The following is a 14,857-nucleotide window of genomic DNA, read 5'->3' on the forward strand; positions in this document are numbered from 1 at the left end:
CTCCCACAGTACAGGCATTCCCCAGCCCAAAATCGGCGTTCCCTCTCCTCCGGAGAAAGCCAAGAGCAGCCGATCTGCATGGGTTCGGGCGGGGGAGGCGACGGAGAGCGCGCACACGCAGCCGTGGGCGTAGAAACACGGATCCCGGGGCGCAATACGGCTTAAGCCCATAGGCTTAAGAGGCCGCTCGGCATCCCTCTCCCGCAGGCGTCTATCGATCCTACGGGCGAGGGAAGCCAATTCTTTGAAGGATTTAGTTTCCTCGTGAAAAGCTAGTTGGTCCTTCATCTGGTCGGTTAGTGACCGTAAAAAAAACCCCACGGAGGGCCGAATCGGGCCAACCCACGGCGACCGCTCTGGTACGGAACTCGACTAGGTACTCCGCGATACTGCGCCGCCCCTGACGGAGCCCCAGCAACTTCTGCGTGGCGTCATCCTCTGAGACCGGAGGGGAGAACGTAGCCCGGAACTCCTCCAGGAAATTATCGTAATCGCAATCGCGAATGGAGTGAGAGGTTAAGTAGGCCTCAGCCCACGCTAAAGCGCGTCCCCGTAACAAACCCACGAAATAGGAGATTTTAGCTGCATCCGTGGGGAAGGCGTGTGGCGTGCGGATGAAGAACAAGGAGCATTGAAAGAGGAACCCCCCACACAGGTCTAACTCCCCGTGGAAGGGCTCCAAAGGCGGGGGCAAAACGCTGCGGAGCACGGGGTCGGGCGGCTTGGTTCGCAGGTGTTCCTGAGTGTCACTGAGCTCTTGGCAGCGATCTTGGAGGGATTGGAGCTGCTGATCGTGGCGACCGAGAATAGCGCCCTGTTTATTAATGGCGGAGCGGAGTGGATCTGCTGGGTCCATACTGGCCAGTCCGTACTGTCATGGACCGAAGTTCCACGCACAAGCTGGACCCAGGAGCAGAACACACACACAGAGGTACGAGAGAACAAAAAATAAACTTTATTATAACTGAGGGTGTCCCGGGAGGGTAGAAGGGAAAAAACGCACGGAACCAGAGAAACCGAGGGACCGGGAGGCGAGTCGCGCTGGAACGCCGAGAGCGGGACTGTGGGAGGCTGAAACAGAAAAAGGAAAAAGGATTATTGGGGTGCGGGGGAAACGGCAGCATACGAGGGGAGGTAGAGTACGCGTCTTACGATGATAGCGGGGCCGAGGGAACCGGAGGGAGGGGTGAGGGTCCGTGGGGAGAAGCTCCAGAAAGGTCGAGGCAGCTGGGGCTGATCGTGATCCAAATTTCCGGACGGGCAGGTGGACAGGCTGGTGGCTCAAACACGCCGAGCTGTGATCTGAGTACACAGGGCAGAGTTAGTGTTAGTTCACACAGATAAGTTTGCATAAGGGCTTTCCCGCAGGTGTACGTTACCGCTGAAGGACGACTACGGACTGGCGTGGAGCAGCAGGCTGGGCAGGATTAAATAGTCCACCTGGTGATCCCCTGGGATGGGATGCAGGTGTGGAGTTAGCAGCCACGCCCACGGGAGTGGGCATCCCATCAGCACCTCGGACGCCGGGCCGCGGACCATGACATTATGTTTAAACTACATTGATATAAAAAGTCAAGAAAGTACAAATAATAGAAGAATCCAAAATGTAGTTTGATTTCATGATAAATAAAATAGATGAATACAGGTGATATGATTAAATTACACAGAGAGATTTACCTCCATGTCAGTGTGGAGCTAAACTAGACAATAAAGTGCTGTGTACTCTTTTCTGTCAGGATAAAGTATAAGACAGTCTGTACACTGAAGTCCAGCCTGAGCTCTGAGGAAAAGCAGCAACAACACAAACAGCTTAAAGTGCACAAAAATCTGGAGACTGATTCATGTAGGCTTCATTAAAGAAGTGAAACTGGCTGATAGACTGAAAAGACCATGAGATGTGGATGAGGGCATCTAATTAAAAACAGACTCTTAAAACGCTCCAACCAGTTCACACTGAATGCATCTGGTGAGCAGGTCATCACAGTGTTGTCTTCAGTGCAGCAGTACTGTTCCTGTAGATGCTTCCTGTCAGATTTCTGTCCTGTAGACTGATCACTCAGACAGGTATCAAGGTGCACGGTGGCTTTAAACCTGGAAGAGAGGAGCACCAGGGACAGAGCCAAGCAGACGACAGAGAACGGGACACTTTCTCTCTCCCCTGGGACGATGAACAGGATGACGATGCGGTTTCCTGGTAGACCATATTTTGTTGAGAGAGACTTAAATCTTTGCCATGCACCATCATTTGGCCGCAGAGGTCTAATAGTTATGTTTGGGATCTTGCGTCCTCCCACTTTCTTCAGTGAGTTCCAGTAGTCTGGCAGGTTCAGGGGTTGATAATTGTGAACAACAATTGCATAGTGAAAGTCTTCGGTGAAAAACTGTGCTCTGGCCTCATTTTTCCTGTTGCAATGTCATAGGTTACATCAGGTGTGGTGGCACAGTTCCAGGGAGAGTACAGGACCAGGTCAGTGATGGTGGGCAGAGGCAGCAAACACTTGGCTGGGATCATGGAGTCTGTGATTGCTCCATGTTTGGGGTCTTGAAATCCTGGTCCATGTTTCCACTTCTTCATAAAAGATAAGACACAGAATTTGATCTCCTCCTCTGTAAGTGTTACCACTATAAGCAGGAGTCTACCTCACAGTCATAACTGCATTCAAGGTGATGTGAACATGAAGGGAGTCATTTTAAAATATAATAATTTATTTCAGTTCTCTGTTTAAGAACAATGTTCCTCAAAGTCCCAGTGGAGATGATCTGAGGACCACACGATCTCTCAACTACACAAGGTTAGAGGCCTGTTTCCAGGACGATCAGGCACCACTGTGTCGATTGCAGACATCAGCCAAAGGATCCCACTTTACTGACACCAGATGGTTACACAAATCTGAAATAAATCCATTTTCACACAAACAGGTTTTCTTTGTGAGGATTTAGTTTACCTTTACAAACAGGTCAAACAATACACGGAGTGCAGAATTATTAGGCAAGTTGTATTTTTGAGGAATAATGTTATTATTGAACAACAACCATATTCTCAATGAACCCAAAAAACTCATTAATATCAAAGCTGAATGTTTTTGGAAGTAGTTTTTAGTTTGTTTTTAGTTTTAGCTATTTTAGGGGGATATCTGTGTGTGCAGGTGACTATTACTGTCCATAATTATTAGGCAACATAACAAAAAACAAATATATACCCATTTCAATTATTTATTTTTACCAGTGAAACCAATATAACATCTCCACATTCACAAATATACATTTCTGACATTCAAAAACAAAACAAAAACAAATCAGCGACCACTATAGCCACCTTTCTTTGCAAGGACACTCAAAAGCCTGCCATCCATGGATTCTGTCAGTGTTTTGATCTGTTCACCATCAACATTGCGTGCAGCAGCAACCACAGCCTCCCAGACACTGTTCAGAGAGGTGTACTGTTTTCCCTCCTTTAAATCTCACATTTGATGATGGACCACAGGTTCTCAATGGGGTTCAGATCAGGTGAACAAGGAGGCCATGTCATTAGTTTTTCTTCTTTTATACCCTTTCTTGCCAGCCACGCTGTGGAGTACTTGGACGCGTGTGATGGAGCATTGTCCTGTATGAAAACCATGTTTTTCTTGAAGGATGCAGACTTCTTCCTGTACAGTGTTGGGACTAACGCGTTATTAAGTAACGCGTTACAGTAACTACGTTATTATTGTGGTAACGAGCACGGTAACTAGTTATTATGCCAAAATCAGGAACGCGTTACTCGTTACTGGGATTTAGATAGGGTCGTTACTCGTTACTTCGTGTGGTGGCTATCGCGGAGCTTCCACAGATTCAGTAACATTAGCAAGTGGTGGAGGCCAGCAGGTGGATGAAGGAAAAGGGACGCAGAAGGAAAAGAGACCCGAGGCGGCCGCCGGTCCAAGTGTGAACTGAACTTCAGGTAAGAAGTTATGACCTGCAGTCTCTCTGGGTCAGATATGAACCAAGTTTAGGTGGAGTTTATTTTCGTTATTCTGACTTTTTCCGTACTGCGTGCTAGCTAGCATGACGGAGTTTCTATACAGCTGGGTGGTGCTATGAAGTTAATGATGTTGAACTTTATTTTGTTCATAAGTTATTAGAGTTGCCAACCGTCCCGCCTGGTATTCAGAGAAAATATTACGCGTTTCTTATTGAGGTGAAAAGGAACAGTTTGTCCCGTAATTCAGCTACAATGAAAAAGGCACAAAGCTGGAGTTATTCTGTGTCTTTGCTGCACAGCTGCCTCTTCTTCTCTCATTCTCCCCCCTCCCTCTCCTGTTTCTACTTCAATCATGAAAACTGATCAATGATCAGCTGATCGGCTCTCTTGTTTGTTTATCGCTCACTTTGCACCGAAAGAGGAAACCAGCGGATGTCGCGCTAAACAACAGCAGCACGTTTAAACTTGATCAGCTGTTGTTAGAATTTATTTAATCTTAATTTCTAGTACAGCTGATGTTTGCTGAAGCCACAGCTGCAAAAAAGCTGCTGGTCATGATATGGTTTGGATATGTGGTGAGAGGGAAACATGAAGATGAAACCAGGAGATGTCCTTACTGGATCATCAGAGCTGAACAGGTGATGGAGAAACAGGTTTACCTTTTAGGTGACATGAATGAGTTGAAGGGAAGTTATGAACTGTTTCTGAGAGACAAATAACCCCAGGATCCTTTTTTAGGTAGCTGACAGCTGGTAACTGTGCAGGGGCGGATCTAGCAAAGTGTTGCCAGGGGGGCATGTAGGGCATTAACAGGGAAAGGGGGGCACAAGGAAATACTTTTCTTTCTTATTCTCATTTAAAATGTCTCGCTTTTAAAAAATAATTATCTGAATCTTACAACAAACAATTGATAGATTGATGCATATATACCATCAAAACAGTGTACATCACTGTCACAACAGTGTTTATTTTCATTCAAAGACTTTATGATTTTTCCTATAATGGTGGGCCGGTCTCTAGTCAAAATGCCCGGGCCAATTTTTTGTCCCATTCCAGCCCTGTATGCAGCTCATCTGCAGTCTGGTGTTACCAACATCTTCCTATTCAGAAGGCAGAATTTCCGAGTTCTGAGTACAATCGAAAGCACCACGACTGCAGTTTTCATGTTGGATGTAAAAGGCGCACATGACGCTGTGACGTAGGCTAGAATCATGGCAGCAGTCAATGACGGTCCAGGCGTGGGATTTCTCTCGTGGAAATATGCACATTATCTTTTCCTTTCTATTGGTAGGTGGCACAGTGCACTTGTGGCAAGTAAGCAAGCTAGAAGACTGGCAAAGTTATGGAAGAAACACATTAACAAGAGAATTCTGAGTAAAACCAAAGTTACTTTCCCTAGTAACTAGTTACTTTGAAAGTAATGAGTAACTTGAAGTAACTGAGTTACTTTTGAGAGAACTAACTAGTAATGTAACTAAGTTACTATTTTAAAGTAACTTACCCAACACTGTTCCTGTACCACTACTTGAAGAAGGTGTCTTCCAGAAACTGGCAGTAGGACTGGGAGTTGAGCTTGACTCCATCCTCAACCCGAAAAGGCCCCACAAGCTCATCTTTGATGATACCAGCCCAAACCAGTACTCCACCTCCACCTTGCTGGCGTCTGAGTCGGACTGGAGCTCTCTGCCCTTTACCAATCCAGCCACGGGCCCATCCATCTGGCCCATCAAGACTCACTCTCATTTCATCAGTCCATAAAACTTTAGAAAAACCAGTCTTGGCGTTTCAGCTTGTGTGTCTTGTTCAGTGGTGGTCGTCTTTCAGCCTTTCTTACCTTGGCCATGTCTCTGAGTATTGCACACCTGGTGCTTTTGGGCACTCCAGTGATGTTGCAGCTCTGAAATATGGCCAAACTGGTGGCAAGTGGCATCTTGGCAGCTGCACGCTTGACTTTTCTCAGTTCATGGGCAGTTATTTTGCGCCTTGGTTTTTCCACACGCTTCTTGCGACCCTGTTGACTATTTTGAATGAAACGCTTGATTGTTCGATGATCACGCTTCAGAAGCTTTGCAATTTTGAGACTGCTGCATCCCTCTGCAAGATATCTCACTATTTTTGACTTTTCTGTGCCTGTCAAGTCCTTCTTTTGACCCATTTTGCCAAAGGAAAGGACGTTGCCTAATAATTATGCACACCTGATATAGGGTGTTGATGTCATTAGACCACACCCCTTCTCATTACAGAGATGCACATCACCTAATATGCTTAATTGGTAGTAGGCTTTCGAGCCTATACAGCTTGGAGTAAGACAACATGCATGAAGAGGATGATGTGGACAAAATACTCATTTGCCTAATAATTCTGCACTCCCTGTATTACCGAGCACAGCAGCAGTCTGCCTACAAGAATAATTTTTAGACACAAGTTATTTACCCACCATGGTCACAGAACACAGACCATCAAACTTATACAGCAACATGTGGTATATGTGAACGATTACATGGAGACAGAATATGACATTATGGAACTTTTGAATTCATTAAGATCATCCTGACACAGAGAAGTAGAAGAATCTTAAATCTTCCATCACACACCTGGCAGGAGACTTACAGCAGTGACGGTGTTTACACAACAGCTGAGAGTTCCTGTAAACCAGCTGATTTACTGTCAGCTGTTCAGCTCACATGTAGAGTTCTGAGACACAGTGTGCTGGTTCTGCTTCTTCTAATTTTCTAACCACTCTCTTGTGACATTTTGCAGTGATCTGTGGCTAAAAGAGTTCCTGCTGCAGAAACCTCGAAACCTAATAAAACCCCAAAGTGTTGATGAAAGCAACTTAAACACACAGTCATACAGAACTTTTAATACTATACTTTTCCTCTCACACACACTCACACTCTGCTGGTTTGTCTACATCATCTGTGTTTTATTCTGTGTTTAACCTCTTAACATTTTTTTAATATTATAGTGTAACCGAACCACGGCAGACCTGACGACATGTACATGCTTTGCAGCAGACTTTACACACACGCGGTTGCTGTACAAACACAGTCGGCTGCTGCTCCACAGCTCACAGCCTGACGCACACCATCCACAATCACAACAGTTGGCTACGTGTGATTGCAGATGCCTCTCAGGTGTGTCGGCCTCCCCTGCAGCGGCACCGCAGACCACACCCCGCCACATTTTGTCTTCTATTGTTCACTCAGTTGCTTTGCTGCCACTTATCCATGTTTTGATGGGTTAGTTTGCTGCACTGTACTGGTTTAAAGTAAAGAATAATGTGTGACTGGTGCACAGTGGCTGTGGCTTAATGCTCAGAGGTAGCTTACAGCAAGTGAAGCAGAGATTAATATGATTTTTAGCTGACGATTCTTAGATCCATTCGCTGATTTTCACTGTCATACCAACTTTATACCATCTAGTATAAAGACTGTGTACTCTCAGTGCAGAGAGTGGAAGTATGTCTGGACAACTCATGAAACATCTCTTTACATCTTGTTGAATTCAGTTGTGTAGAGCAACTGAATTCTACAGCAGGTCAGCAGGTCATAGCCTGTACATGATGCATAATCTGTGCAACTTCATTAGCTTTGTTAATCAAATAGTCAGATGGTTGTTGGGATGATATTTCTCCTCTCCTTTCATAAATGATGAATAAATATATTCACTGCTAAAGGAGGTAATAAATGAAGGACTGAAGTTCTTTTCCTAATACCTAGAGCATTCGTACATGTCACCATACAGACGCTTCCAGGTTTAACATGGCCCTGGATTGTAATCAGTTGGGTTCATTAAAGATGAACTCTCTTCAGTTATTAACTTAAACTGTCTCTACGCGGGGGAGACATTTACCACAAAGACCGCACGAAGACTATGAGAGTGAACACGTTCATGAGTACTGAACTGAGTCTGACTTTGTAAAGTTGTAGAGACACTATGGTGACATGATTATACTGTTTTTATTCCCCTTTTTCTCTGGAGAATGTGTTCCTGCTCTGTTTCATTCACTGTTTAGTTTTGTTTCACTTGTTGTTTACTTTCACTTTGCTAGCTGATTGTTTACGTTCAGGTAAAGATTGTCATGAAACTATGATAAGTTAGGAGTCACACTGGTCACAGTTACCACTAAAAGTACATACAAGTACCTGCACTAAAGTGTGTTTCTGTAAAATACCAGCAGCTTTGATCTAACAGTAGTGTTTGAACCATCTGACATGAGTTGAAGATCACTGGATAGAAATAAAAGCTTTGTGATGAAATAAAAATAACAGCAAAATCATCAATCTGTCTATATATCTAAATACACATCTATACACAAACACAAGTTTGTAACTGAGTTTTACGTTATGGTCTAAAGTGCATCAGTAAGTCCTGCAGACTACAGTTTCCCATAAATCATCTGATTTACATCACTGTTTATCTGTTTCTGATTTATTGTTATTGTAAACATTCATACACACCTGTGTGTTAGAACCAGTCAGGACACAGGAACACAAACCATTTTCTTCCTCTCTTTCATCTTTTGTTTTATTACTTTCATTCTATTCAACATTTTCATTTTACTCTCAAAAAATATTCACTGTTTTTGTCCTTTGAAACAACTAAGAGATGCATGCTCAATAATCCAGGTACGCAAATCTCAGAAAGTTGATTCTGTTCATCTGATCGTTAATATGCAAGCTGCTATGACTATTGATGAGAGACCATGAGTTATACACAGCAGTGTATGCTGATGGGATTCTCATCTTAGGGATGTCCACTCCCATTTTTCACATTTAAAAAACTGGCTCAGTGTGGTGCTGGTTTCAATCACTATGCAGCTGCACTGTTTATAAGGAGGAAGAAGTCACTTCAAGGAGGGAAAATTTTCACACTGAAAATGCTGCAACCACATGAACAGAGTCAACTTTGTTGGATGAAGAGGAAAATGAAAATATATATTTTAAAAAAACATGACTGAGTGTATCTGTAAAGGTACACACATAATGGACATTCAGGTTGTCTATTTCTTATTACCTTTGTGTTTTGTGTATAATCTCTAAATGTCACCGAGAAGCAGATGAGTCGATCCTCTGCAGATAAAGTGCTCATTTATTAAAGTTTAATTTCTGCTTCATTTTCACAGGTCATTCATTTTAATCATGCCTGCTGATTGAAACTCACTTCCACCTGTGAGCTCCATAAAGAGCAGTTGATGTTATCACATGTGACTATGATTCAATTACATCCCAGCAATGAATTAAAGTCATTATGTTTTAAATGACATTGATATAAAAAGTCAAGAAAGTACAAATGATACAAGAATCCAAAATGTAGTTTGATTTCATCATAAAAAAATAGATACATTAAGGTGTATAAATTACACAGAGAGGCAGAGTTTAAACACACTGTATGTCTTTGTCTGCTCAGCTGTTTGCAGGTTTACCTCCATGTCAGTGTGGAGCTAAACTAGACAATAAAGTGCTGTGTACTCTTTTCTGTCAGGATAAAGTATAAGACAGTCTGTACACTGAAGTCCAGCCTGAGCTCTGAGGAAAAGCAGCAACAACACAAACAGCTTAAAGTGCACAAAAATCTGGAGACTGGTTCATGTAGGCTTCATTAGACTGAAGGCTACTTTGAACTACTGGAAGCATCTGTGATTGTAATTAAACTCAAACATATGTTCTAACATGAGTCCTGTGTAGGTTTCTTTTTTCAGAGAAACAATAAAACTGTTTTTGTGATGTTTCTGAAACAGTTTTAAAACATTTAACACAGAAAAGACGATAAGATGTGGACGACTGCATCTAATTAAAAAGACTCTTAATACGATCAAACCAGTTCACATTGAATGCATCTGGTGAGCAGGTCATCACAGTGTTGTCTTCAGTGCAGCAGTACTGCTCCTGCAGATACTTCCTGTCAGACTTCTGTCCTGTAGACTGATCACTCAGACAGGCATCAAGGTGCACGGTGGCTTTAAACCTGGAAGAGAGGAGCACCAGGGACAGAGCCAAGGCAACAACAGAGAACGGGACACTTTCTCTCTCTCCTGGGACGATGAACGGGATGACGATGCGGTTTCTTCCTGGTGGGCCATATTTTGTTGAGAGAGACTTAAATCTTTGCCATGTACCATCATCTTCCTTCAGAGGGCTAACACTGATATTTGGGATCATGCGTCCTCCAGCTTTCTTCAGTGAGTTCCAGTAGTTTGGCAGGTTCATGGGTTGATATTTGTCAAGAGGAATCTTGTCGCCTTTTTCTTTTCTACGGTAAAAAACTCTGTGCTGTGGCCTCATTTTCCCTGTTGCAATGCCATAGGTTACATCAGGTGTGGTGGCACAGTTCCAGGGAGAGTACAGGACCAGGTCAGTGATGGTGGGCAGAGGCAGCAAACAGCTGGCTGGGATCATGGAGTCTGTGATTGATCCATGTGCCACAAAGATTATGTCAACAGTGTCGCTGTGGTTCTTCTTTTCTTCCTCATCAATTTTACTTTTCAGGAAATCAAACATGTCTGAGAGTTTTCTGAAGGTGCCAGACTCTGAATTTTCTCTCAGCCACTGCAGGACAGTTTCATCTTTGCACTTTTCTGTTGCAAGTTTTATTAATCTTTTCAGCATTTCCCTTTTAGAAGAACAAACAAACACACACACAGACACAAATTAGTGAGTGCAGACATCTTTGACTGGATCATTGTGAGACTAAAGAAAACTGAACCTTTAAGTGTCTGAGTGAGGTCATAACTGATGCCAACTGTTTAGTTGTGTTGTGATATTTTTAATCATAAAATACTTCCTACCATCCTGTGATAGACAACATGTCCAGCCTGTCATTATAGACTTCTAATCACTACATTGAACTTCTGCAGTGAACCATGGCTAATAGACCTGCGGAAGCTCAGCATGGAGCTAAACTAGACAATAAAGTGCATTAAAGTGCAAAACAATCTGGAGGCTGGTTAATGTAGGCTTCATTAAAGAAGTGAAACTGGCTGATAGACAGCAGACACCTTTAAACTACTGGAAGCATCTGCAATTGTAATTAAACTCAAACATATGTTCTAATACGACTTCTGTGTGACTTTCTTTTTAAATCTGACCTCAACAAGAAAAAAAACAACAACAAATAAAACAATTGCTTTTATAGTTTGATGTTTCCGGAACAGCTTTCTAAAAACAGACACAGAAAAGACGATAAGATGTGGATGGAGTGCATTAAATAGACTTTTAAAATAATCCCACCAGTTCACATCGAAGGCATCTGGTGAGCAGGTCATCCCAGTGTTGTCTTCAGTGCAGTAGTACTGCTCCTGCAGATACTTCCTGTCAGATTTCTGTCCTGTAGACTTATCACTCAGACAGGCATCAAGGTGCACGGTGGCTTTAAACCTGGAAGAGAGGAGCACCAGGGACAGAGCCAAGGCAACGGCAGAGAACGGGACACTTTCACTCTCTCCTGGGACGATGAACGGGATGACGATGTGGTTTCTTCCTGGTGGACCATATTTTGTTGAGAGAGACTTAAATCTTTCCCACACACCGTCATGTGGCTGCAGAGGGCTAACACTGATATTTGGGATCATGCGTCCTCCCACTTTCTTCAGTGAGTTCCAGTAGTTTGGCAGGTTCGGGGGATGCTGTTTGTAAACAACAGTTACACTATGGAATAAAAACGGTAGTGGAAGATTACGGTAAAAAATCCTGTGCTCTGGCCTCATTTTCCCTGTTGCAATGCCATAGGTCACTTCAGGTGTGGTGGCACAGTTCCAGGGAGAGTACAGGACCAGGTCGGTGATGGTGGGCAGAGGCAGCAAACACTTGGCTGGGATCATGGAGTCTGTGATTGCTCCATGTGCCACAAAGATTATGTCAACAGTGTCGCTGTGGTTCTTCTTTTCTTCCTCATCAATTTTACTTTTCAGGAAATCAAACATGTCTGAGAGTTTTCTGAAGGTGCCAGACTCTGAATTTTCTCTCAGCCACTGCAGGACAGTTTCGTCTTTGCAGTTTTCTGTTGCAAGTTTTATTAATCTTTTCCTTTCAGCAGAGCTCCTGGGACTTTCAGGGCGACATGCAGCAGCCAGCCTTTTCCTTTTATAAAACAACAAAAATAAAAATAAATATTTTTTTTTAGCAAGTGCAGAAAGCTTTGACTGGATCAGTGTGATACTAAAGAGAGTGAGGTCATATATCAGCACAGGTATGTAGATCTGTTGTGATATTTTTAATCATACAAGTTTTCTGCCACCCTGTGACAGACAGCATGTCCAGCCTGTCACTATAGAGTTTGACTTTAGCTGAGTTTCACTTCTAATCACTACATTAAACTTCTGCAGTGAACCACAGATAAAAGACCTGCAGAAGTCGTGACTCTACATCCTATTAACAGAAGATTTGCTATAATTATAACAAACTCTGTGAGGAAGGATTTCATGTAAAAAAATAAAATGGAGGCAGGTATGACCTCAGGTTTATCACTCAGGTCTCTTTCTGCTTTTTCTTTTAAAACTGGATTCATGTTCATTTGATTTCTGTCACAGCTTCAAATCTCCACCACCCCATAATGTTCAAAAAGCCCCATTCAAAAAGTGGATTTAGACACAATTAATTTAAATAGTTTTCTTCATTGTACAGTGACTGAAATATGAAAATCTTTATTATCTTCTAAATAAATTTGTTCGTGAGAGACTCACAGAATTTCCGCTTGCATTTCCATCGCCTCTAAAAAAGCCATGGCTCTCAGAGCCATGATGAGTTCGAGTTCGTCTTTGTCCATATTCAGTCGATAATCAGCTCAGCACAAAGCAGCTCCTCCTCCTGCGACCTGAAGAAGAACCAAAAGTCAAGTGTAGCTGTAGCACAGTGATATTATTCTGTTTTAAAGATCTTCAAAGTGAACAAAGACACGCCCACTCAGATTTACACTGTTTCTATTATTTTGTCCACCTGATTTTTGAGTTTAGCTGAATGACAGAAAACCTCTGTGAACAATTGAATGTCACCAGCTTGTTAAATTGAAGCCTTCATAACGTCTGCTGATCAATAATCCAACTATGATATAAAGTATGTACAGAGTGGATCACATAGATCACCAATGAAAGCAGCAACAACAATCACCACACATGAAGACGTAAAACTTTCGGTCTGAATCAGACTGTTTGCCTTACCTGCTTTGGAGAGCACAAGTGAGTGAGTGAAGGAATCTGAATATGTGAGGTGTTCAGCGATCTTTATGTAGCCTGAATCAAGATCACAGGCAAATAAAAACACGGTGAAAGTGAAAGCACAGACACCAGGGTAATCCCCGGGATTTACACAAAGAAAACGAAAGAAAAAAAAATCTTAAAGTAAAATTCACTGCGTCATCTGGATTATTTATATTATCAGTAGTTTTTGTTTTTAACAGACATTCTCACTCTATGAAAGTAAACAAATTAAGGTTCCAGCAGCAGCTCTGTGTTTCCACTTCTTCATAAAAGATAAGACACAGAGTTTAATCTCGTCCTCTGTACGTGTCAGCTCTGTAAGCAAGAGTCTACCTCACAGTCACAACTGCATTCAGGGAGATGTGAACATACAGGGAGTCATTTTAAAATTATAATAATTTATTTCAGTTCTCTGTTTAAGAACAGTGTTCCTCTAAATCCCAGTGGAGATGATCTGAGGACCACACGAACCGTCAACTACACGAGCTTGGACATCAACCACTGACACCAGATTAATACATAAGTCTGAAATAAATCTATTTTCACACAGTTTGTCTTTGTGAGGATTTACTTTACCTTTGGAAACAGATCGGACAACAACACAGAGCACAGCAGCAGTCTGCCTGGTTTTAGACCGAGAAGAATAAGAAGAGTCATTTATGGACACAAGTTAAGTTGAACAAGTTGAACAATTAGAGACAGAATATGATGATATGAACCTTTTTTTTAATTCATTAATAAGGTCATCTTGACACAGAGAAGTAGAAGAATCTTAAAACTGTCCATCACACACCTGAAAGGAGACTTTGAACCTCTGATCAGCTGATTTTACAGCAGTGACAGTGTGTTTACACAACAGATGAGAGTTCCTGTAAACCAGCTGATTTACTCTCAGCAGTTCAGCTTACGTGTAGCCTCTCAGAAAATTTCATGTCCATGGATGTTAGCAAGTTATTTAACTTTCTCTTTCGGAGCAGCGGCCCGCCTCTGGAAGTTTCCCCTCCATCGCGACTCCCATGGATCTCCCCTCCAGTGCTCTCCCTTGTGAAATAAGCAAGACAAACCCTGCTGTTCATATCACACAATACCCACAACAAGCTCTGCTACATCACTAACTGTACTCTCCTCCACTTCACACATCCTGCCCTGTGATGTTCCTTATATTCTGTTGTTTCCTGCCCACAAATAAACCTGTTAGATTCTGTGTATTGTGTCTGCTTTTGGGTTGCAGCAAGTGAAGCAGAGATTAATATGATTTTTAGCTGATGGCTCTTAGATCCATTCACTGAATTTAACCTTCAGACAAACTTTATACCATCTAGTATAAAGACAGTGTACTGTCAGTACAATTAACAAAGCTAACTTCATTGGCTTTGTTAATTGAATAATAAGATGGCTATTGGGATGATATTTCTCCTCTCCTTTCATAAATGATGGTTCAGTATATTCACTGCTAAAGGAGGTTATAAAGACAGCACTCAAGCTCTTTTGCTAAGCACCTAGAGCATTTGTACCTGTTACCATACAGACACTTCCAGGTCACTTCTCTTAGTTAGGAACGTTCCTGAGCAAAACTATTTAATTATTTGAACATGCCCCTGGATTTTAATTGGGTGGGTTTATTAAAGATGAGCTAACTGCAGTGCAGATCGAATGACGCTGTGGTCCCTGTAAAGTGAACATGCAGCAGAAAGTTAAAG

The 14,857-nt window shown here is 42.5% G+C and overlaps 2 protein-coding genes across 5 annotated transcripts in view; both read right to left on the reverse strand.

Annotated features, from left to right (window-relative positions):
- The window catches only part of LOC120718390, a 38,626-nt gene that overhangs the window by 20,005 nt on the left and 3,764 nt on the right, over positions 1–14,857 (reverse strand). The gene's annotated exons all lie outside the window — the stretch shown is intronic.
- Positions 1,548–13,883, reverse strand: LOC120718389. 4 transcript variants are annotated; one of them, XM_040006935.1, is made up of 5 exons: positions 13,734–13,883; positions 13,119–13,190; positions 12,645–12,775; positions 11,194–12,042; positions 8,408–10,576 (listed from the first exon to the last, which is right to left on the reverse strand). In XM_040006935.1, exons 3-5 carry the CDS (start codon positions 12,725–12,727, stop codon positions 9,754–9,756), a joined length of 1,755 nt encoding a protein of 584 aa, XP_039862869.1. In that variant the 5' UTR covers positions 12,728–12,775; positions 13,119–13,190; positions 13,734–13,883; the 3' UTR covers positions 8,408–9,753. The 4 variants fall into 4 exon arrangements, 3 of the variants coding, with proteins under 3 accessions (XP_039862869.1, XP_039862868.1, XP_039862867.1); XR_005692472.1 differs by adding an exon at positions 1,548–1,677 and having other exon boundaries at positions 9,390–10,576; positions 12,645–13,883; XM_040006934.1 differs by having other exon boundaries at positions 13,119–13,883.

This window comes from Simochromis diagramma, unplaced genomic scaffold, assembly GCF_900408965.1.
Source record: "Simochromis diagramma unplaced genomic scaffold, fSimDia1.1 OVJJ01000141.1, whole genome shotgun sequence".
Classification (NCBI taxonomy): domain Eukaryota; kingdom Metazoa; phylum Chordata; class Actinopteri; order Cichliformes; family Cichlidae; genus Simochromis; species Simochromis diagramma.